The sequence below is a fragment of the Electrona antarctica genome, assembly GCF_951216825.1.
Source record: "Electrona antarctica genome assembly, chromosome: 2".
Taxonomy (NCBI): domain Eukaryota; kingdom Metazoa; phylum Chordata; class Actinopteri; order Myctophiformes; family Myctophidae; genus Electrona; species Electrona antarctica.
In genome coordinates this window covers 43,811,179-43,835,851 of record NC_136807.1, presented here as the reverse complement: position 1 = coordinate 43,835,851, position 24,673 = coordinate 43,811,179, and the positions used below count along the sequence as shown (strand labels likewise).

The window sequence follows — 24,673 nt, the reverse complement described above, 5'->3', positions numbered from 1 at the left end:
AGGGACTGAAATGAACGTATTTTATTAGTAGTAATTGTTTTTTAATTTTAGCAAAAGTGCACAAACCACAAAGTCTTAAGGTTTTGAAACGGAGCCTCCACAGAGGTCCTTCAGGACCACGTCAGGCGTGGTTTTATTTGCTGAGCTCAGCTCCATCATGCACACACATGAACACGATTCCGCCGTGCATTCATTCGCAGGCTTGTCATCTGGATAACAGTCACCCTGGACCACAAAGATCCTCATTTGGCTGTGAGGTACACGCATCACTCCTGTTTACTCGGATGCAGAGTGCTGACAAACGCGCTGACACCGTCTCGCAATTCAGGGGGACCATTTTCAATGTTAATGATCACATTTGGTTATTCTGCTGAGTGTAGCCCTACTACTGTATGTATTTGTCCTTCACTGTCCCAGCCCGGACTTTTGTTTGTCTTTCTCTGTTCTGTCATTCATACACGTCCAGCTGCTATAAAAGCACTAACTAACAATGCAGGCGCATTATCATTTTGGTGATCGAGGCGGCCCCCAGTCCAATAAAAACAATGTCCCTGACCCTGCACTGTCAAAGCCAGGTGCCCTGCCTCTGTTCTCCTCCTCTGTCTGTCCCTTCCCAGTGGAGAGAAGTGTAATGGCGTGTCATGTTTTTAATTGCAGAAATACATCCTTCCCCTCATTATGAGCAGCAGAGAAGACAAGAAGCATCTGCAGAGGATGGAGAGCAACATTGCGGCGATGAGTGGCACACTGACACAGACAGGTGAAGATTAATATCTTCATCACTTTCTCCCTCCTTAACATTTTCCTTCATTTATCTGTCGCCAAAATCGGGGGGCCCTGCGCGTTTTTTAACAAATGACGCCGCTGTCATTTCGCTTTAATTTGAAATTGCTTGTTTACTGTCAGGCTCGGGCTCAATTAATTACGTTTCGCTGAAAAGCTCTTAACCTCGGAATATTAATGAGGGGTTGGGAAATGACAACTTTTCTCTCCCCCGCACCCTCCCCCCACCCCTCTGTCCTCTCTCCCTCCCCCCCATCCATCCCTCTCTTCCCGCACCAACCCCTCCGCCATCAGCATCCACCCTCCTTCCCCTTGGTGGCGAGAAAGTTCATTTTAATTTTGTTGTGTGTGTGTGTGTGTGCATGTGTGTGTGTGTGTGTGTGTGTGTGTGCATGTGTGTGTGTGTGTGTGCATGTGTGTGTGTGCTGCGTGGTGTCTGAGCTCAGTGCTAGGCCCAGTGTGATTAAGTGCGCAGTGACAGGTGCGGCTCCCATGTCGGACAGGTGAGGATTCTCAACCTGGCTGTCAGACGGCGGGCGAGGGATGGCGGGAGGGAGAGAGGGAGATGCATTCCTAGCTCTTCGTCAATGTAATTAAACATCCTGGGAGGGGAGGCGTAAATGAGAGAGAGGAGAGAGAGATGGAGAAAGTTTGGTCTCATTAGTGATGGCGTTCAGCTTGTGTCTGCTTTCACCCGAAGAGACACGAGGCACCGTGTTTTAAAATGCCTCATGTTGTAGAAAGGCCCTCCCATAAGAGACACTGAAATAGGGCAAAAAAAGAACATGAACATACATACTGTACTACACATACATATACGGTGGGGCGGCAGTGGCTCAGGGGTAGAGTGGCCGCTAGAGCAGCCCGATGGGAACCGTGAGCCTGAGGTTCCCAGCTCGATCCCAGCCTCCCCCCGAGTCAATGTCGAAGTGTCCCTGAGCAAGATGCTGAACCCCATAATTGCTCCTGATGAGCAGGTTGGTGCCTTGCATGGTTTCCTCCACTGTCGCGTCGGTGTATGAATGTGTGTGTGAATGGCTGAATGTAATGTAATGCACAATCTATGTAAAGCGCTTTGAATAAAGGCGCTATTTAACACATTTTGTGCCCAAAACGTCTGTGGACGTCCTGGGTATTACCGCACGTGCATAGCCCAAGACGTCTGTGGACGTCTTCCAAAAAAAAAATCAGAAAAATCGAAACACTGCCAAAGTTTGTGTTTTCGCCATTGAGAATGCATTTGTCGTTTAAATTAAATAACTCAGAAACTACATTAACATTTCAAAGTAAAAAGTTCCAGCATGTGTCTCCACAGTCAGCTGAATTATAAAAAATGTGAATGGATTTTCTAGGTGAAAGTGATTTTGGGCAGTATTGCGTGGGCTCTCAATGTGTTAAAATGCACCATTTACCGCTAAGATGGAAAGCCTGCCTGGGCAGGGAGGGATATCAGTGGTGAGATCAGTGGTTCTCAACCTGTTGGTCGGGACCTCCAGAGGGGTCCCCACATGATTTGGGGGGGGGTCCCAGATGATAGTTAAGTGATAATTTATGTATAATAAATTGTATTGTATAATACATCAAAGGCTCAAAAAGAAGAAGACCATACTGCATCAGAAGTAATCAACAAACTATGCTATAAAAACTGGTCAAACATTGGTCAAATACTATAAGAAAGAGGCAACAATTGTGAAAATAGCTGATTTACAAGCTCACAACGGCGTTGTGATGTCGGTGATCTGCAAATTCAAACTTATTTTTTGTTATCATTTTTGTTGAAAGTCGTTTTCCATCAAAGCGTCGGCTAAAAGTGAAAATGCTCATGCTATTCCCCATGTTATCCCAGGCTCGACACATCGTTACACATGCAAATCACCATCATGGTTCAAGGTGTTTTATTGTCACATACAGTACAGCAGCCGGTAGAAACTTTGCAGCCAGGAAGTGAAAGTCCCCTCGGCAGTGTGGATACAAGTAAAATAAGGTAGAAATTCCCAGTAACTTAGTATATTTACTTAATTACTGTACTTAATTACAATTTTGAGTGTATTTGTACTTTACTTGAGTACAACTTCTAATGCTTTTACTTCTTACTACTCCACATCTCAGATCAAAATATTGTACTTTACTACTTTTATAACATTACAATTATTTGAAAACTTTAGTTACTAGTTACTTTGCAGATGCAACATACATTAACCACTTCATTTCGGCCATTTCAAAATAGCCGATCTACAAGTTCACAATGCGTCGTGATGTGACGCATTGTGAGCTTGTAGATCTGATTTTCAAAAATGTTTTTGTACATTTGACAACGTGAAACAGGACATTCTGCACAACAAAGTACATTTTGAAGCCAATACTTTTGTTTTTGCTCAAGTACATTTTGAATTCCGGACTTTTACTTGTATCAGAGTATTTCTACAGTATATTGCTGTATTGATGCACTTTTACTCAAGTAAGAAATGCAAGTAGTTTTTCCAGCCCTGATTGAGGCCACACTTATCAGCAACGATAGCTCATCATCATCAGCTACTACTACAACAGCCATTGTGTTGTTTTCCCTTCAGCGTTGAACTGAAGCAAATTAAGCCCTTGTGGCACTTCATCAGATCACACTCGTCCTGTTACACTCTGGGTCGAGTTAGGTAGGCTGAGGGCAACAGCTCTGTGAGATCGCGTGCAAGCAAGGTGCACCACTCGAAATCTGATTAACAAATATGCTCTCTTTTATGGTTATTTTGCCTCGACTATGCAAATCGTGTTTCCTCTGGCTGCCTTACCTACCCATTCATTGTACTTTTTCCCTTTTTTATTTGGAGTTCTGCCAACACAACCCTTGTTTTGTTTGATAATAGACCGGATTTCACAGTAAGATTCAATGGTCACTGCGGGGAGAGAGGGTGGGATTCTAAAGATGAATATACTGCATAATATTTGTAGGACATTTTTTTACAATGTATGCATTTAGGCTTTAGATGATATCTAATATACATAGAGCCTTTTCAATTTAGGCATTTAATAAATAGTCATCAAGAATCATATGTACCCGTAAGCTAATAACCTAACATCCGTCTAACAGTGGAATATCTATATAATGAAACTATGCATATACATAAGTTGAGCCTTTGCATATATGCCTGTAAGGTTGCTGAGGCTAGGGCAAGTGCTGTGGGCTAAGATGGAGCTGAAGAGGTGGGTTTTCAGACTACGGCGGAAGACGTACGGTCGTGGAATTAGATTCAATTCATAGATCCCCATCAATGCAAGTAGCTCTAGCCAGACTGGAAGCATAATGCTTGATTTATGCTTAGCTGCGTGCCGAAAATAGCCGATCTATAAGAGCTCACAATGCGTCACCCAAAACTTTGGCTTCAGAGGAGATATAGCAGTTCTCTGTTTTTGGCCTGGTCTCTGTGAGGCTGGAGCACTACAGTGAAAGCGGCTCTATAGAAACCAAATTGATTAGTTTATGAAAAAGAAAATATATATGGCACTTTACAAATTATTTACATTGTTTACTCAAAGTATGAAATCAGCAATATAATATAATATAGTAGGTTGCTAGAGGAAAATAGATAAATGTGATAGATATATTTCAACACGCACTCCTCTCGCTTTGTGTCTTTTGTTGCGACCAAAGGTCGCAGTTAAATATTAATATGGAATGGTGCATTTCCTGTCCATCAGTGTATCACTCGAAGCCCATGGTGCCCAGGTCTCGTGACATCACGTGGCATCATCAGTGATGAAGATCCCTGATGTCATAGTAAATGCGACCTGCTGTCGCAATTAAGCCCATATATGGAGATCCCTGATGTCATCAATATTTACTACCGGAAATTAAAGCCCGGCCCTACCTGGGCCCTCAACAAACCCTGTACACTCAAGACACTGCCCCCGCTGTCACCGTAGATCTCCATATATGGAGCTGACCTGTTCTGACATTCCATATGTTGATCTGACCTCATCAAACCCTGTACACAAGACACGCTCCATATGTGGCCAGTACCGAATTCATTCCATATGTTGATCTGACCCCCCATGCCAAAGCACCAGCGCTCGCCCATAGTCTGCTGTCACCCAGGATGATCCGTGCTTCTTCAGACGTACTTCTCGCCCTCAGGCGTCTTACTGGTGGTACATATAGGGAATGTTATCCCCTTAAAGGGGGCATGGCACGGCCAAAAATATCATATATATATAAATAAATATCATACCATAGGTCGCAGATTACTATGAAATCTGCAAAATCAGTCACGCTAAAACCTGTCAGTCAGTCCGTCCGTCCGTCACGCCTTGTGACGGACGGCCATATATGGCCGTATATATGACACGCGCCATATATGGCCGTCTCCATATATGAAGATCACGACAATGACCTCATCAACCCTGGATAGCCATACATGGAGAAGACTGGATCATCACCTAGGTCTGTATATTTGGAGGCGGCCAGCCTCCATATATCTGACCTCAAACCCTTAGAGCTCCATATATGGAGCTGACCTGTTCTGACATTCCATATGTTGATCCTTCTCCACCCGTCCTTCCTCTTCGATGTCTCCCTTTTGACTGATACCTGTCCATTCAAATTCTAGACGGGCCCGCCCCAAAATTATTAGCGCAGCCTCGCCCGACAGCCGGCGAAAACTAGAGTTCTCAACAGGCCCGAAAATTAAGACCCGGCCCTAACTGGGCCTTAACTGGGCTGGCCCAAGGCCCTGCCGTTCCTTACTAATTAGCACACATTTTACGCCCTACCCGGCTCGAAAACGTCAATTAATAAATACATAAAAAGTGTGATGACGTCACGCAGCAGTCTGGGGCATATTGTATTTACCCCCTACTGTATTTATATAGTCTCCCCTCGCTTGCACAGCCTCGCACCACTAAACCAGGAAGTGACTTTACACAGATAATGTATTTTAATTTGTTAATCTGTGCATATAAAATATATAATATTTCCCCTCAAATATCTTAGTTTTACCAACAGAAATGCTACGCTATGGGTGTCCCGGGGGTCTGAGCCTGAATTCTGGCCGGGGGAAAAGGCACCTCAAGTCGGGGAGATTACCGGGAGAAGTGCAGGGGCCGGAGGAGACCACGGGAGTGGGACTAGAGTGTGATATTGCGATTGTGCAACAGTTACTCTAAAAACAAATACACAGCAACTCAATTGCATTGTAACTAAGATATTCGATAGAAATTAATACATTTTGAATGCCATATTAACCAGTACAAACGCAAATCTGCCATCCAAAAAATAACTAGCTCAACCTGCTAGCCAACTAAGCTTCGTAGCCAGGGCTCAGTGCACCCTGTCGTCTGAGTTTTCAGATTATTTTCACTGAGACCACATGATACAATATCATAATGATTTGATGTCATTGGGAGAGAAGTAGTTATAGGTTAATATTTATAGTAATATAGGGACATATATTTCAGTGAGTGGAGGAACTTGCAGAAAGAGGACGTGAGGTGCTTTTTTTATAGATGAGTTTGAGTTTATGACGGAAGAAAGAGGTTGACACTCTTGACACGTACCGTTCTGACTGAAAACCCAGGCTCTTTCCTTTAGCCAATGCGAGGAGCTAATTTGCTATGACTGCAGTAGCCAAGCTGCTATTGTAGTTAATGACTGTTGTAGTTAACAGTTGTGGAGAGGGGTTACAATTACACTGAGTGTTTTCTTCCCCTGTGTGTTCTCTCTCTCGCTCTTTCTCCACCTCTCTGTCTCGCTCTTTCTTTCTCCCCTTCTCTCTCTTCTCTCTTTCCTCACTGCACTGAGTAATGGCGACCAGCCGCCTGGCTGCTGCCAATTGCTTGAACTCCCCTTTTGTTAAAGTTCATGTATTTCTCTAGTGCCGGGTGCAATGAAGTGATGTATCCTTTTGAATGGAGCCCCCCCCCTCTCTCTCTCTCTACCCCCTCTTTCTCTCTCTCGCTCCAGCTCCAAAGTGGGGGGGTTTGACTCCCATTATGATTTTCCCTACAACTTCACACGGACAATTAATGAATGGATCTTGGAAGCACTTCAGCACACCCGGGCTGTAATGGAATTGTGCGGCTGTTTGGGCACTCTTTGGCGGTGGGAGCCATATTGGTGACCAGCTGGCCATTAAAGGCAGACACAGGCCTGGACATATGTAGTGTACATTATATGGAGGTATTTACTGAATAATTTACTGAATACACAATGTGGGCCCACCTCGCAGCAGCTGCGAGCCTCACTCCTCAGCTTGTCTCAGATTCTCACTGTCACAAAACACGCACGCACACACGTGTACGTACTGTACACACACACACACACACACACACACACACACACACACACACACACACACACACACACACACACACCTGCCAGTGTTACAAAGTCTCCTTCTGATTCATGCCTGGCCAAAGCCACTGGCCTCATTATTCCTGGCTTCATAGCCGTGATAGCCAACGGTAAGACGTTATGCATTTTTTTGTCTCTGCAGTGCAAAGAAAACTTTGTGGATGCACTTGGAAAGAGCTTAGCTGTAAACAGTTTTTGGCTATAGCTGTAAACCCGGTTTACAACTCGATGCCAATGGTTGTAAACCGGTACTGCATCCCAGGCTGGCAAATTGACCCACACATCTGGAAATGTTGAGCTGTGGTATATTGTAAGCACCAATTGAGACTAATAGGGTAACGTTTGGTGTAGTGTGCACGCCCTGTGTCAGTAACACCTTCTTAAACGGGGTCGGTCAAGGTTTTTTTTTTGTTTCATCGCCCGCCTTCACCAAACAGTAAACGCCGGACGCACTTTGGAGCTCAGGGAAACACATTTCATGAGCAAATGCTTGCATTTGCTCAGCGCAGCCAATGGTCATGCCCAAACTCATATTCACTAAGATTTAGCACAACGTAATGTGAAAAAGATCAAACATTCCAGCACCACACCCATATTGATACAACTCCACCCATTTAAACACAGGTGTAGCTTCGAGATATTACCTTTGAAAAGATCAAATGTCATCTCTGCGTCGGTGTTTAGAATGAAACCTCACTGCTCCAGCCTTTGTCCTGCACTCAGGTTAATCGGAGAAGGAGGGGTTCCTCTACATCATCCCATGCAGGCGGTTGCAAGCTTTTAACCATTGGGGCCGACACCCGCAGCTAGTGGACCAACCGCCACAATATCTGTTGATGTTAATCCCATTAGGCTTGATTTAACACTTTACACGCCCATGATTTATATGAATGTTTATTGGTTTTCTGTAATACAATCAGCTCGGGGAAACTTAATGCATTGTTTGGTAATACGCGGGTGACTGGAAGCAGGGGGCAACAAACTGTGCCCGGTGTTATTTGAAATCATACACCCTCTTCCAACACCAAACACTTGAACTAATTCAATCTTCAAAGTCAATGGAAAAAGAGCAATATTTATTGGGATTAGGAGGGACATTTTGTCTGGCAGCCTCCTCCCAAATGAGAGCCTTTGTTTTTCCCTTTGTTGATCGTTTAAGGACTTAAGATGCATTAGAAGGCAGTGTCTGGGTGGATAATGGAAGGTTAGAGACTGTTATTTGATTTAAGTTCAGACACTAAAGATTAATATCTCCATCCTATGCTCAAAAATAGCCCCCCCCCCCCACCTCTCCAACGCCTCTGTGACCAAAAAGCTCAGACTGAAGTTACTGGTTATTAGCTTTGATTACAATTCTTGGAGGATAGCTTTGATCAATGACATGAAACTAACTCCAACACTTCTGAAGTGTTCCGTTTCCCATTTAGACCTTAGGTCAGAACTCAATATTTTCTCATCCTGCTGCATGTGTGGATTTCATATTTTAGACAGACTCAGATTCAGCTGATGCTCCTATAACACTTGCAACACAAATGCAGGTGTAGGCCTGGGGTCGTGGCTCAGCGGTCCAGGCACCTTGGCTGGTAATCCAGTCTGGCAGTGTGCCGCGGGTTCGACTCCCGATCACGACGGCCTTTACTGCATGTCACCGCCCCATCTCTCTCCCCATTTCTTGTCAGCCTACTGTCTATCCCTCCATTACAAAAATAAATAAATAAAGGCGAAAGCCACAAAAAAACAAATGCAGGTGTAGCACAAGTTTCCAAATAACGAACCACTGCAAGAGTATGGAGTTCAAGCATCAGAACTGAATTGCACCTAGACAATATTCCTCTGATCTCTGAAGGAGCAGGAAAACATGATATTAAGGGAAGAGAGTATTTGTTAAATATTTTATTTATTTATTTTAATGTAAATAAATAATGTAACTTACAATATGACAAAGTACACGACAAAGATGTTAGAGATAGCATCATACTCTTGTGTGTGGTTGTGCTTTCCAGCATTTTTAGGATGTACTGTACTGTACTGTACATAATGTTTGTAGGAATTCAGGTCTAGAGGTTATAATAATTAGGTTTAGATAAACACTTAAGGTTATGCAGGCATGTAGTGTTGTGGGTTAGGGTTAGTTTGGGGTGGTCGATTACTTTTATTCAATGGAAGTAAGTACTCATAACTAATGAAATCCAACGGGTGTGTGTGTGTGTGCGTGTCCATCCACAGTGAACCAGCTCCAGCAGACCCTGGCCGCGGTCCAGGAACTCCTGGTCCAGCAGCAGCAGAGGATTCAAGAGCTGTCCCAGGAACTGACCACAGCAGAGGTAACGACGGTAACGCCCTCATCGTCAACTCGGCACCCTTTTCTCATTACCTCACAGTTCCACGATTCAGCATTTTTGGCTACACAAAAACAAATATCTGTTTCTGCTTTCTACTCTATTTACAAAAACAAAAAAAAACATTTGCCCTGGAAACTGGTGAAAACATACACTGGCCTTAATTATAAACGTGTTAAGATCTGCTGTTTGAACTGTTGTTCAAGCTGAGTATTCATGAGTTTGGAAACGTTTCGGTAACAGGAAGGTCGCTGGGTCAAATCCCCCATTAACTATACAGTGCATGTTCTTGTGACAAGGACCCACAGGCTTCTTGGAATCGCATTGGAATGAAAACTCCTGCGTCACCCATAACCAGCTAAGATAGACAGCCTTATTGTGCACCATCAAAAACAATATGGTGCATCTCGTCATGGCATCATCATTTTCAGTCATAACACTGGTCGCCCTCACCTTGATTTTTATTGGCCATGTTCATAATCTGCTCAGGATTATAACAGTTTAGGTCCACGACCGTTGCCTTAAAATGCACCACATCAAATACTACTCAACTGAAGTGAGAGGACGAAGCGTTGCTTGCTTTTTATAACAGCAGTCATAAATCGCTTTATGCTCCTGGGCCCTAAAAAAAGAAGTGCTTTGAGAAAAGAGTCTATCTTAGACAATGTTTTATGTCCACAGCTTGTTAAGCACATGGGTGTTTGAGTGTAGCATCTGGATCCTGCAGGAAAACATATGTGAACACATCTGCTTTGGCCCAAACAGGGGAAGAAAAATATGAATCTCTCCCCTGGATGAGGTTCATCAAAAACCGACGACTCATAGCTCATGTTGCGCCGTTTAGGCTGTTCTCCCCCACACGGCACACCGTTTCTCTAAACCGACTTGAAAGGAGTGTCGGCGTACATCAGCCGTGCGCGAGTGTGTTTTCTGCGTGGGAACAACGCCCTAATTGAACCCACGCAGACTTAAAACGGAACACGTTGAAGGTTCACGCTCACTCAGCCAAGCAACAAGGCCCCACTTTAAACAATGAGCTACCTCCAAGGCACAGAGCGACCGAGGATGTTTTTTCTTTTCATTCTTCATCGCCGATACACAGATTGGATTAAAAAGTGTCTACTTCATTTGCCATGAGTGCCTTGTTGGACGGCGGCAGTGTATAAAAAGTATATTTCACATCAAAACACCCATTAAACAAATCATAAACTCTGCTTTATAGCTATAGTGTTGGATCTTAAATTTTCCTCGCGAGGCGGCGTACGGTCCCTCTGTTGTCTCGGGCCATAGGGGAAATTGGGAAATTGTTTTCAGGTCCCGGGGCGCGTGATTAGAAACACATGTTGGGAGCCGTGGAGCTGCTTATCATTCGCCGTTCGTTCGTGGCTTTCTGGTTTCGCCTCGCCGCATCTCGCTCGAAGTGCGCCACGCTGCTCGGCAATTACACCTCTCAGCGCGGAAATGTGCCTTTAACCCAAAACACATGGAGACTTCTGTTCCCTCAGCTGCTAAGTAAACATTTCTTATAGTTAGGAAACCACTGAATTGCTGTGTGCGTACAGTGTCCCCAAGCTGGGGACCTCGTTATGGGAGTCAGTTTAGAGAGTCAGCCTGACTTGTATTTACACACGCACACACACATACAGACACACACACACACACACACACACACACACAGTGCGTATAAGGCTCCAGGGGCTGGGACAAATTGACTCTTTTGCCATTTTTCTCTGTAATCATGACTTCTTTAAGGGTATTATCGTGTAGCTGCTTCTTACCACTGCTGTTAAATGTTAAATGGCTGGCTAAAGGATGAATTTGCTTCGGGCTGATTCGTCTCTAATGTTAAACAGCCCGGTCTATTTCTGCTCCATTATCATTACAAATCTGCCAGTTAACAGTGTTTGCCCCGCCGTCGCAACTGCTTGATAGTTCTCTTTATTAGTGGATGCACATAGAAGATTAGAAAACCGCCCTCTCTTTGCTTGCGCGAGATGAACTGCCAGTGGGAAAGTGCATAAATAGACTGAAATCAATTGCACTGTACCAGTGTTTTCCACTCAAAAATGCTCCTCTGGGAATTTCCTTTTGAAACTAATTCTATCATAAATATACATGCATTACACAAAAGCACACTGTCTGCCGGCAGAGTAACTGTGAATTAATTTGCCTTCAGACACTCTTAAACAAGGCTTGTTAAAGATCTTATCTTGTTGCTAATGGTCCATAGGCATTTATCTTCATTTAGCTGGATGTGCGTTGCCGTCCTTGGGTGCTGCTAGTTGAGGCTCTTTTTGTGTGTGCTTGTAATATATATATATATATATATATATATATATATATATTTATTTATTTATTTTTCCCTGAAGCGCTTAGTTAAGCAGCCGAAAGGGGCTGACCCCTATCATATCCAGGCAACCACCCGAGACATATTAGTTACAATGCTATTACACCAGTTAACAGGAATCTCTGTGGATTTACACTGTAAAAGAAACATATATATTACTGCCAATCTTACAGACTAGACTAATATCCTCTTTTAAAATATTCAATTTAAATAATAAAAAATACTCTTATAAATAATAATATACCTTTTTTGATCAAATACTGACATTTGGTGTTATGTTTAGAATAATTGCGCAAACCTGTGGATCCATGCCTCTGCTTTTGATATAAAGCATATATATATATATATATATATATATATATATATATATACTATATTTCTGAGTGGTGCAACCACTCTGTCCCTCCCTGTCCATATGTCCCTCCCTATGTCCATATGTCCCTCCTGTCCATCTCTATGTCCGTCCCTATGTTTAGGGTACCAGTAGGGGCAAAAGTGGCGCTGTTGTGCTAGAAACGGAGAGAGAGAGATAGTGTTGCACTTTTGCCTGCTAATTACAATGTGGAGCGTGCATGAGAGAGAGAGAGAGAGAGAGTTGTCTGCTAATTCCCCCACACAGTAACTCTGTCATTTCTCGACCGTTTCGGACGCGGGACGGCTCGCCGGAACCGGGCCGGCACCCTGGGCGCGTTCCTGCGGGTCTGGAAGTTCCGGGAACCCCCACACAGAGTGTTACAAAATGTAAATTTCCAAACATCCAGCTCAAGTGTTTTTTTTCCATCATTGATAAGAACAGCTGACAATGGATCTCCAACCTAACCTAATCCTGCAGGGCTAAACCGGCTAACAAGTTAGCTGCATTGCCAGAAAGTTTGAGGATCCAATGGAGTTAGCTGGTTTTGTCAGAAGTGCTTTTTTAATACTTTTCATTGGTCCAATATTTTCGTTTCGTCAGCTGGTTTCTGCCAGACAGCGACGGTATATTAAGATATAATAGCCAATCTACAACCTCATAACCTCTTTGCAATGCAACACGTTGTGAGCTTGTAGAACGGAAATCCTTTGCTATTCGTCATGCCACAAAATATATAGGCCATAAGTGGTTAAGAAAATGCTCTGCTCCTTTGTTTTCTTTTACAAATCCTACGCTATATTGTTTTTTGTTATGAACCATCTCTTTTATGAAACCACATGTCAAGTGTGGCTGACGCCATGTTCATGGCGAAACCATGTAGACATACAATGTCCTCCCCTTCTTAAGGAACAGACCCAGTCTTTAGGCTCGGAGCAATTATACATTTCCTCCCTCCAAAGGTAAAATGAGAGCGAGGCAGATTCCAGCCTTATTATGTGGCTGCCTTAGGGAGGCGGAGGGATTAGGACGGTTCTAATGAGGTGAAGGCTGTAATAAGAGTGTCCTCACCAGGCCTCCAATGCGCCACCTCTAAAAAACATTGTCTTAATCAGCCAGGTTTAGGAGCTGATAAGACGCCAAAAATATGTGTACTTTCACCTACTCCAACCCTGCCATCTCTTCTGCGATTCTCTCTCCTTTCTCTTCTCCTCTCCTTCTATTCCCTCCCTCCCTCGTTCCACTGTAAATGAGTCTGATCCCTTTCAGATGTGATTCAATTAATTTCTCTTAGATTTAATTACAAGCGATAGAGTCCGAGTTATCCCTCTCCCCTCGATAGGGGGTCTGCTCTTCCTAACAAGCTGCCTCTGGTGAGTCAGGAGAGTCTTAATTACAGTTTTTAGCTTTCTTTTATCCTGAGACCCCCCCCCACACTCACACACACACTCCCCCTGGTACTCTCTCCTAGCCAGTTTGTACATTTCTTCAGGAATAGACTGAGGGAAGGGAATAGATAGAGGAATGCAGGTGCAATCAGCTCCAACATCAGCCGCCTGGAAAACGAAAAGAAAAACCCGTTTCCAGGATGTACTAGTAAGATCCTGTTCTCTTATGGGTCTATGCAGGTCCATTTCTATGCTCTCAAGAGTTAAATTCACACCGAGGAGTTTACTGTGTGAATTTTCAATCGCATGCCCACTTAATATGCCACACGTTTGTGTTCTCTGAGAGTTTGCTTGCGAGTTGCACACTAACAACCTAAGAAGGTCGTTGCCATCACCTTTACATTGGTGTGCGTTTTATCGTCAAAACACACATCGGCTTATATTTTCCTCTTGACAATTGATGCCCCTGCCCGGAAAAATATAAGTCCACAGAGACGTTTTTTTCAACAGCAATTTGCCATTCAAATATTTTGCGTGATGTGACAATTAGCCGTCGCTCCCCTGTAGCAATTCGTGCTATGCCAAGTGCAATGATAACACTCACCTTTGATAAAAGACAAAAAGAACAAAACAAACTGCCAAGTTAAGGTCTGCCCTCATGAATGATGCCATTGTTCAAGATGAGGCCATTATCCAAAACTCCTGGCCTGCCCATATCTTTCCTAGGCGGTATGGAAAATTATGTAAAAATGGCATGATTCACTCTCAGTAGCCATTTTATGGCCGTAAAGATGACAGTACTAGGGCTGTTTGTCTTCCCTTCTGTCATAACATGCAGCCTCATAGGCAGACTATTGTGAAGTTGTACTATGGTAACTGATGGCTACACAAGATCATGCATCTATGGGGATTTGCATATACTGTATGTGTTTACCCTCAAACAGAACTTTTTTCTCCCTTTCTGTACAAATTGCTTCCTCATTTTACAATTACAGTAAGTGAAAGCACAAGAAACGGTGAAAGAAGTGCAGAACATGTCCACAACCCTCTACTGCAACCATCCATATTACCTGAAGAGAGAGAGAGCGTGCGTGCGTGCGTGCGTGCGTGCGTGCGTGCGTGCGTGCGCGGTGAATTTAAAAAATGTTTGCCTATACTAGTGACATTCCAAAAAATGGGGTCGCCAGGTTGACCGTTGTTAAACGATATCTCATTTACTCTATCTCACAGGCATCCTCTGCAACCAACCGTATCCTTGACAGTCAGAGCGTTGTGGAGCTGAAGGGTGAGATAGCTTCTTTGAAAGGCCTACTGCTCAGCAGGTAACTAGATCTCTATGTCGTCTATATCTAATGTGGGTACGGGAGACACTTTGTTCCCCTGCTTTTTTACCAGCTGCTGTGTAAGCACAGCTGGGCAATGTTCTCTCTGCGGTGCTTTCACGCCCACTTGCTGTAGTTGAGACCTATGTTTCTCATTGGTTGTACTGACAGTCCTGATTGGCTGCCTCGTCTCTAGGCAACCACACACTTTTTGCCTCTAGCCGACCTCTCAGCCATGGGATATAAGGCAGCAGCTTGTAATTAATTGATGTAATCAATTCTTGTTTTTGTTTTTTTAAGTTCCTGATCACATCCCTGAGCAACAGAACAATGCTTGGCAACCCCCTGTTGGCCATGTCTAGCATGATGTATTTGTAAGCATACATTCTTAATCTTTTATATCTCTGCTATCGGGAAGAAACCAATTAACTCCAAAATGTTTGTTTTTCAGGAAATGAAAAATATATTTTTTTCAGGAAATTAATAAAACCTTATATTTTGAAAACAAAGCAATTCTGCCTCATCAAAGTTGGTGTAGTGCGTTTATATATTGTTAATTACTTGCATGAGAGGGGGAGAGGTGGTGGAGTTAGTTGTTTTAGCAGACAGTTTGAGGGTCCAATGGAGTTAAGCGGTTTTGTCCAAAGCGTTTTTTACTACTTTCTATTGGTTCAATATTTTCAAAACAACACACAGACGTAAAAGGTGTTCAATAGCACTGATTTATGCAAAAATAAATAAAAACCTAAAAAATTTAGCTAGGAGGTTTCCTCCCGACAGCAACGAATTATGGTAAGGATGTATGTGAAACAAGGCAATTTGGATGTAATATTTTTTTTGTAAATGCATTGCATACATATATGCATGTGTGCGCACATGTGTGGTTTACTTTACCAATCACATGAGCATGCCATCCTTCCTGAGAGTATAGCTCACAAATTGTGCTACAAATGTGTACAGTTGTGATAGACGGCATATTGAAGAACAATGAATGTGCATCAATGCTGTCAACCACAATTGTACTAATGTGCTAATAAATACCCATCAGCGGTCGCCACAGCAGATCATCTGTTTCTGTGGATATTCAGATATGCTGTGATTCATACAGTCCTCTTACTCTCACTGCATCCATAAACCTCCTCTTTGGCCTTCCTCTTTCCTCTCCTTGTCTGGCAGCCTCATCTCCAGCATCTTTCTCTCAATATGCCCCTCATCCCTCCTCCACAGTCCACACATGTCCAATTCATCTCAACTTTGGCACTTTTGCTTAATCTCCAAACCTTCGAACTCTGTGATTGGTATTGCTGACAGATACATTTGAACCTTGAACCTTCCGACCTGGTATGACCCTTTTAATGTAGTCAGTCCCGATGAATAGAGGCACAAATATTTTTGGTAAGTAGGTAATGTTGATATTATAGCCGAATATACAGTATGAATATGAAAAGCACCATCATGTACATCAGGTATCGGGTGAAAATTTAAAATTTGAAGATGCATTACAGGTTTAAAGGAGGTTATGTTGTCAAAGGTCTCATTGAATAGTATTAGAATTCTTCCCGTTCTTTTGCCTCAGTCAGGTACCGCCTGTCACTACTTTCAAATGGATCTCCTGATTTATGCTAGCCATTAGCATGCAATCATTATATATCATTGCTGCTAATGAAGCCTCAAGTAATATAATGGTTTAAGTCTGAAAACTGACGAAAGTCAGAAAATTGCCATAGAGCAGTACGGTTGAGCGCGTTTTGTTTGCAATAAGGCCTTTCAGGTCATTTGTTTTCTACACTTTTCCCTGTCTCTCACAATTACTTTTCTGGTGAAGGGGTAAATCACAACATCCATCTGTCACTAAACTGGTTCCCCTTCTTTTCAAATGATCCGAAACCAAACCACTGTAAACTGTTGTCGTCGGCGATGATCCCTTTTAAGATACGGCTTTGAGTTTTTTGATCTGAAAACGCTGCAGAGGATGCAATTAAAAACATTTTAGACCATCTTTACCAGGTGTGACAAACATCTGGCAATTTAGCGACAAAAAGACGTGTATGGTCTGTTCTCATTTGAACATCTTACTTTGAACAGTGGCTCTTTCTTTTGCCGCAAAACACGCCCAGTTACTGTTGATTACATGCTGTGCACTTTTCAAGCACTTTGATCACAGCAGTGCTTTGGTGTCATTGTGATCAGGCCTGATTCTGTCCTCCTGTCCTGTCTGTGCAGTGGGGTGAAATCAGCCCTCAACTGCTTCTGACCAGTGACAGAATTACCAGTCTGGTAACTGCCTTTCTGACCGAATTACCATCTGAGTAATGCATTTCTGATAGAAATACAGTGTGATAAATGTTTTTCTGAACCCTAACACTAACCCTAAACTCACAAACCCTAACACTAACCCTAACCTCACAAACCCTAACACTAACCGTAACCGTGTCACAGTCTAAAACTTTACTTTACCGTCCAAAAAAGTTGTTTGCGGTTGGCACAAAAACTGTGGCGCAAGCAGGATTCGAACCTGGGAGGTATGGATTGGAAGTTGAGTCACTAGATCACTATGCTACGAGGCGGCTGGTGGGATGGTTTTTCAGCGCGTAGTAGTGCATGACAACGCCCAACTCATGTAAAGTAGGGGAGGGAAGCTTCCCCATATTTCTGTCGGAAGCCATTGAGAGCTGATTTTACCCTTTTGTCCTGTCTGTGCCACACAGGAGGCAGTTCCCTGCCACGCCCTCCGTTCCCAAGATTCCGTCGTGGCAGATCCCGCTGAAGCCGGCCTCCAGCCCGCCGTCCGTCAACCACACGCACAGCAGCAGCGACATCTCCCCCGTGAGTAACGAGTCCGCCGGCTCCTCCCCCATCAAAGATGGCCACCACAGCCCCCACCAGGACGCCCTGGGGGACCCCGACGGCGCGCACGTCGTCGCCACCATCAACGGACACGCCGCCGGTGGCAGCGGCTTGTGCCTGGGAGGAGCCATGACGCTCCCGCTGGACCTGAAAGACCAGGTCCGAATGGAGGTGCAGGGGGAGGAGGAGAGGAAGGAACGAGAGGAGGAGCAGGAAGATGACGACGACGACGAGGATGATGGTGATGAAGAGGAGGAGGAGGAGGAGGAGGAGGAGGATGTGAGCCGTGTGGAGGAAGGGGAGCTGTTGAGCATGCAGACGGAGGACCGCCGCGGCGGGGACGGACAGATCAACGAGCAGGTGGACAAACTGAGGAGGCCTGAGGGGGCGAGCAATGAGAGCGAGGTGGATTAGAACTGTCAGCACAGACACCACACACAACAACAATACTGTCCCAACACAGCTTCTCATTTCAGTCCACTGGTCTGTTTCATTTACTTGCTCCTCTTGAGTGAATCATTCTCAGTTGTATGTTATCGGTTTGTTTTTGTTTTTTTGTTTGTTTTGTTTTGTTTTGTTTTATTTTCTCTCAACAATTATTATTTTTTAAATTTGTATTATTACCTTTTAATCAAGAGCAAAAAGGAGCAGGGTGGGAAGGGGGTGAAGCAACCTACGTAGTTGACGTGCAGTCTCAGCTTACCTCAATTTACTTTCAGTTTGAATGTGGGATTTCAGCTTAACAAGAAATGAACGAGCAATATTCACAAAAAATATATATACGTTCAAGAACCTGTATGCAGTACCTCATCGGCTCATGAGTTGATAAGTCACACATGGCTGCTCAGCCTCTGGCAGCGCCACAGTGACTACAAGGAGCTAGCAGTAGTGACAGACCAAAGAAGCGGTACAGTAGAGTACATGGCACGTCTCCAACCCCCGCTTGTGTGCCACAGTTTTGGGTCAGGAGTCATTCGGAGGCACTTCGTATAGTCTCAAAGTCACCATGAGGTTCCAGAGAATCATGAGCACAGCCCCCGTCTTCCCTGCTGGCGGCAATAGGAGAGGACAGGCTCTTCCAGGGCATGGAGCTTTTAGCCTCTTTTATGTGTCCTTTCGCATTGGTGTCAGTCTGTCAATAATTCACAAGGCCAGCAGAGTGGCATTTGGGTGAAATAAAAGCCCTGAAATTTGAGATTAGAATGTGATGACGGGTTTTGTTCCATGCCGGTGTCACAGACTGTGTTCATACACTCAAAGCAGGACGGGGTGGCAGATAAATGCGTTTTCATTCCCCCCCCCCCCCCCCCACTCTTTATTTTTCACTGACAGCTGAATTGTGCTTCTCTGTGTGCGTGCGTATGTGTGCGTGCGTGCCTGCATACAGTATGTGTGCAGTGCATGTGTGTGTGTCTCTGGGCAGGGGGATTGCGGGGGGGGTGAACAAGCCCAGGCTGTCTGCTCAGCGGCATCTCTGTCTCCAGCAGGGCAGCTGATTTGGTTTGTGAAGTATGTTAATAATCAAATGATCAACAAATAACAGATGTATTAGTTCATGCAGCTTGAAATGTCAAGGAGGCTAAAAGCGGAAATCTAATACCGAAAGCCCTGTTGCATTATATTATATTCCGTGACAAACCCTCCGGTCCAAATTATGTAGGGGCCTCCCACAGTGAGCAATCTTTACGCAAAACGCAGCCAATATTTTGTAATTAATCTGTGGTAAAAAAAAAAGAAAAAAATGAGCGCCGCCACAGATGGAAGTTGCAGAACTTTCTTTTCTTTTGGTGTGCCTGCCTGGTCTGGCTCAGAGTGCGGAGGCTCACTCGGGTCTCCAGCTGACGAGAAAAGAGCGCACGATTGAGGAGAAGAAGGGGTATCAACTCTAATGGCATTTTTCACCTCCTTTCACATACCTTCATACTGTGCTGGTACAATTACAGTTGGGTGCCACCGATATTGTCCCTTATCATTTGACCCATTTAGGCCTGACCTCAAAATTTAAAAAAATCCTTCTAAATCCTCCACGATTTTTCAAAAATAGCAGACCTACAAAGCTCGTAGCGCGCCACTCGGTGGCGCGCTATGAGCTTGTAGATCTGCTATTTTTCAATAGCTAAATTATAACAATGTTTAAAACACCAAAAGGGGTTCCCACCCAAAATGGGTTAACTGTCCTTTTGCGCAGATCACGCAAACCTCAGCAAAAAGAAAAGGACAATATCGATGGCCTCCAACTGTACACAGACTGCAGACTGTCAAACGCCTATTTTCACTTGACAGTAGAGCATAATACTGTAAAATGAAATGAGATGGGGTTTTTTTTTTCACTGTTTATTCTTGTTTACAACTGGTTATGAACGACTAAGTTGGGCTGATGAGGGGGGATAATGAAGTAGAAAAGAAGTGGTCCTAAGTGTCTCTGTACCCTGCTTATAATTGTCTGATATCAACCAGAAATGTATATACTGTAATTGTAATAAATCCCATTTATCACTAGCTGCTTTTGGTCACCTTCAATTCAAATCAGTTCTTGAGAATAAGACTAAGCATTGACTTTTTTGGCAAGCAACGCCTTGCGCAATGGAGTATAAATTAATCTTGAGATTTTTTTTTTAAGTACCATAAAAGGGATGTCATGAACTAGGAGCATTAATTTGATTAATATCAATCACATTTTATTTTGACAGCTTAGATTTGAGCAATAGGCGAGGCAAAGCAAGTTTGTTTGTATTGCACATTTCAACAAAGCAATTCAAAGTGATTTACATAATACATTAAGACATTATGACGAGAGTAATGAAAAGCAATAAAGCCAAAAAATAAGAGCAAGTAAAATAACAGAAAAATAATACATTTACAATGCGGAATACTTCTACTTTTGTTTTTGTCTGCAGCAAACAGAAAGGTATTTGCCTTTGATTTAAAAGAACAGAGTTGTAGCACACCTGCCTGGCTGCAACAGTATAGCCTACATGATGCGTCTATTCTGAATTGTCTAAAGTCCTAAATCATTTTCATCTGTTGTCTCAAAAAGTCTCATATTAAATCCGAGCTATCATTAGCTCTGCCAGGCCAGGAGGCAGAGATTTTGTTTTCACCCGTGCATGGAGTGTGTCTCTCATGCAACCCCAAGATTTTCAAATCGACCCCATGGTCGAAGCCTGCTTTACATTTTGTTCTTTAACTCTTGAACCAATCAAATTAAAACGTCCCCCGCCCTCTGGATTCCTTGAATCATGCTGCAACTCTCCATATAGGCCATGCCCATTTCTACCATTTTGTATTTTCTTCAAAATACGCTTTTTGCTATTTTGCCTCTCAATACTTGCGGGAGGGGCCTAATTTACAAACGTTGTGAACACAATAACACATCTTCTGATTGACCCTAAATTTGAGTCGGATATTGAGGGACCTTTAAACAACACGGAACCATTTCTACAAGCTCACAACATGTCGCAGCATGACACGTTGTGAGCTTGTAGATCGGCTATTTTCAGCAAGTGTAAAATCAGTCATTACGACGGCATCAAGGCCCAGAAAAATACATTTTAGTCGACTAAATCAACTGTAGATTTAGTCGACTAAATGATATTTAGTTGACTAAAACTAGACACTAAAACATTCCAGCTGACTAAAATGTGACTAAAACTAAATGAAAGCTATTCAAGAGACTATGACTAAAACTAAAATCAAAATTTGCTGTCAAAATCAACACTGGATTTAAAGAAACCAAATTAGGTACACTCAACAAGTTTTTGAGATTTCACACTTTTTGCTTGTACCGTAATTGGCTTCCAAAAAATGTTGTATTGTAGCTAGACTAATATGACCCTTTCTGATTTCTGTCAAGTTGTGCTCCCACATAGTTTTTGATCCCTCAAATGAATTGATGCCCATAACTCAAACACCCCCTTTTCACCAGAAAGCTCCCTATAGGAAACGTGTGGATGTTGAGCACATCTCCAAACGCATCTTCACTTCTGACCATAGGGGGCACCCCAACTGCGAAAGGTTGAACCATTATGTCATGGAACTGCTATATCCTTCCAACGCTTCCTCTGCCCCTGACGGATGCAACCCATTACTTTCACAGCCCTGGGTGAGCAACCCAGCCTGGCGGAGATATGTACTCTGCAGAGCGCCCTTTTCTAGTTACATCTTCAATATGAGTGAATAGGAGTCGGAGACGATGGATTTTTTTTCTCTTCTTTTTGTAGTTCAAATCACATTTTACTCAATTGTTTTCCCAGAATAAGCACTATGCTATATATTTTCTATGGACTTGCCAATAAGGATCACATCAATAAACCCTGATGCTAGACAAGCTTCATAGGAAGAAAATGGCAATTTCTCTTATACCGGGGCATTCTGAATATTCCAATGCATTATCAAGTTTATGAATTTAATTTGTCAAGGTCTGAATGATCAATAGCGTTTCACATATTGATGAGGTGTATAAACTTCTCAGAGGTTCGATACGGCATCCCTTTGTAATCCATTAACCTCTCCCTGGAGTTCAGGCCAACCTTAGATTTATAGGGGCCTTCTGTAATAAATGCACTTGTACATCATTTAGTGTCTTATGGGATTTGCAATGCATTCCTGCCCAGAAAGCCTCCTCTATCCTAATCTCCCATTCTCATCTCCATCTTTAGAGGGAAGGCACACCGGTCAACATCCTCTGCAGTTTGCATACAGTACCATTTCAAACACAAGTCACACTTGCAAATAAGAAAAAGACTCCCGTCCAGAACAGAGTTTGAGTATTACCCAGCAAGTAGCACCAACATTGGTAGTGCACAGAGGACTTGTTTGCCCAAAGCGGAACCTTGATTTTGACACCGTTTGGCTCTCTGGTTAGCTGCCTTAACCTCATCAATCTTGCTGCTAAACGGAGAGCACTCAATAGGATAGTGTATTGACGCGCTCTGAACTCCATTGTTGGTTGGAACTGAGCACTCAGCAGGTTAGAGGGCTGAGTGTCTCCTTGGATCAATGCAAGGGTTGTTAGCCCACTGCAGCCAGTCAGAGGGTTGTTAGCCCATGCACTGCAGACAGTCAGAGGGCTATCCGTGGGTCTAGCTTCACACGAGAAACGCATACGGCATGCATGAGCACTACATGGTTGAAACTCCATGCTGTGTAATACGCGGGCTATACACGCCAGACTTTGTTGTCCTTACTACACAGACTGAGGTCGCGAGATCAGGGAACGACATCGGATGCACTCTTCACACAGCACAAACGGGGAGGTCCTCGAGGCACGTCCCACTGGGAGGAGACCCCGGGGCAGAGCAAGGCGCAGTTGGAGGAGACTCACTGGCCTTGGAACGTCTCGGGATCCCCCAGGAGGAAGTCACTAATGTTGCTCTGGAGAGGGAAGTCTGGAACACTCTGGTGGAGCTGTTCCCCCGCGACCCGACTACGGATAAGCGGTTGAAGATGGATGTTCTGACATTCCATATGTTGATCTGACCTCATCAAACCCTGTACACTCAAGACACGCTCCATATATGGCCAGTGCACGCTTCTCGCCCCCAGGCGTCTTACTGGTTTATATTAGGATAAATTTGCGCGACTGTAACGACAAAACGGAAGTGGGGAGGAGGCTATACTTCCTCTTTATCGCTTGCTCATGATCAGAGCTTCCATTTCTCCAGTCCAGACTGTATGACTGGAAACATTTGAAAATTGTGGGAGGCAACAGTCTGGCCACGCGAGACTAGGGGGACCTTAAGTCCTTTCAACCCTCAAAGACTGAGCCTGGAACAGTGTTGTTTCTCCATCACTATGATTGAGGTGACGGAAACGGTTAACTTCCACCCACCACTCATTGGCTCCCAGAGAACTTCAGCACTGCTACTCGTCTCACAAAGGAAGTGTCCCCTAAAAACTTTGCATTGGCAAAGGTCATAGACGGCGGAGAAAGGGGGCGTGGTGGAATTCTTTCCCTTCCTCTTCCCTTTGAGATAAGCTGCATGTGGCGTGCAGCATATGAGAAGGCGGAATTGGAACACTTTGATGTCAGATTTGATGTGTCACGAGGCCTGTGGAACACCACCGGGTGCCTTACCCCTCTGGAAATATCCCTTTACACTGAGGGAATCCATTCTTGGATTGATGTTATCATGACCAACAGGTCACACTGCAGCTATCGTTCGAAAATAGCCAAGGATTGCAGCTATTGTTTCTTTGCCTATAGGGAATAGGTTTATTTGGACTTTTTATGCAATGGAAATCAGCTACAGCTATAGCCTTTTTGAAGTTTTCAGATCCTTTTCAAATCCTGTAGTGTGGTTTCATATTTCACACATTGTAGGTCTTTGATAGCAGTGCTAACCCCTTTCAACCTGCTGGCGTCCCTATTTTGGGCATGTATTATATATTTTCTTTAAAATATAATTTTTTAAATTTGTTTTAAATAATTATTTCAAAAATGTATTCTTCTTCTTCTTCTTCTAAGACGCCCTGAGTGCGAGAAGCGACCTCGAGGTCGCATGTGCGCATCTGCCTGGGTGACGGTGGACTGCTGGGCGAGCGCTGGCGCTTTGCCATGGGGGGTCAGATCAGATTCCAACATATGGAATGAATTCTGTACTGGCCACATATGGAGCGTGTCTTGAGTGTACAGGGTTTGATGAGGTCTGGCCATATATGGAGCATGTCTTGAGTGTACAGGGTTTGATGAGGTCAGATCAACATATGGAATGTCAGAACAGGTCAGCTTCATATATGGAGATCTAAGGGTGGCAGCGGGGGCAGTGTCTTGAGTGCACAGGGTTTGATGAGCCCAGGTAGGGCCGGGTCTTAAGTTTCGGGCCTGTTGAGAACTCTAGTTTTCGGTGGCTGCTGGGCCGGCGAAAACTAACAACTTTGGGGCGGGCCCGTCTAGAGTTTGAATGGACATGTCTCCCTTTTGGATGGGTGGGGAAGGATCAACATATGGAATGTC

At 43.9% G+C, this 24,673-nt stretch overlaps 1 protein-coding gene across 2 annotated transcripts in view; it reads left to right on the top strand.

Annotated features, from left to right (window-relative positions):
* pex14 (peroxisomal biogenesis factor 14) overlaps positions 1 to 20,217 on the top strand; it is a 74,727-nt gene extending 54,510 nt beyond the window's left edge. The window contains exons 6-10 of one of the 2 annotated variants that reach the window (XR_013788643.1): positions 658 to 760; positions 9,350 to 9,447; positions 14,780 to 14,871; positions 17,580 to 19,665; positions 19,966 to 20,217. Coding sequence is in view for 1 of the 2 variants with exons in the window: in XM_079490996.1 (XP_079347122.1) it covers positions 658 to 760; positions 9,350 to 9,447; positions 14,780 to 14,871; positions 17,580 to 18,132 (846 nt within the window). In the remaining variant the exon portion in view is untranslated. Of the gene's footprint in view, positions 1 to 657; positions 761 to 9,349; positions 9,448 to 14,779; positions 14,872 to 17,579 lie in introns of both variants that reach the window. The other variant, XM_079490996.1, reaches the window with a different exon arrangement.
* Positions 20,218 to 24,673: the final 4,456 nt, after the last annotated feature.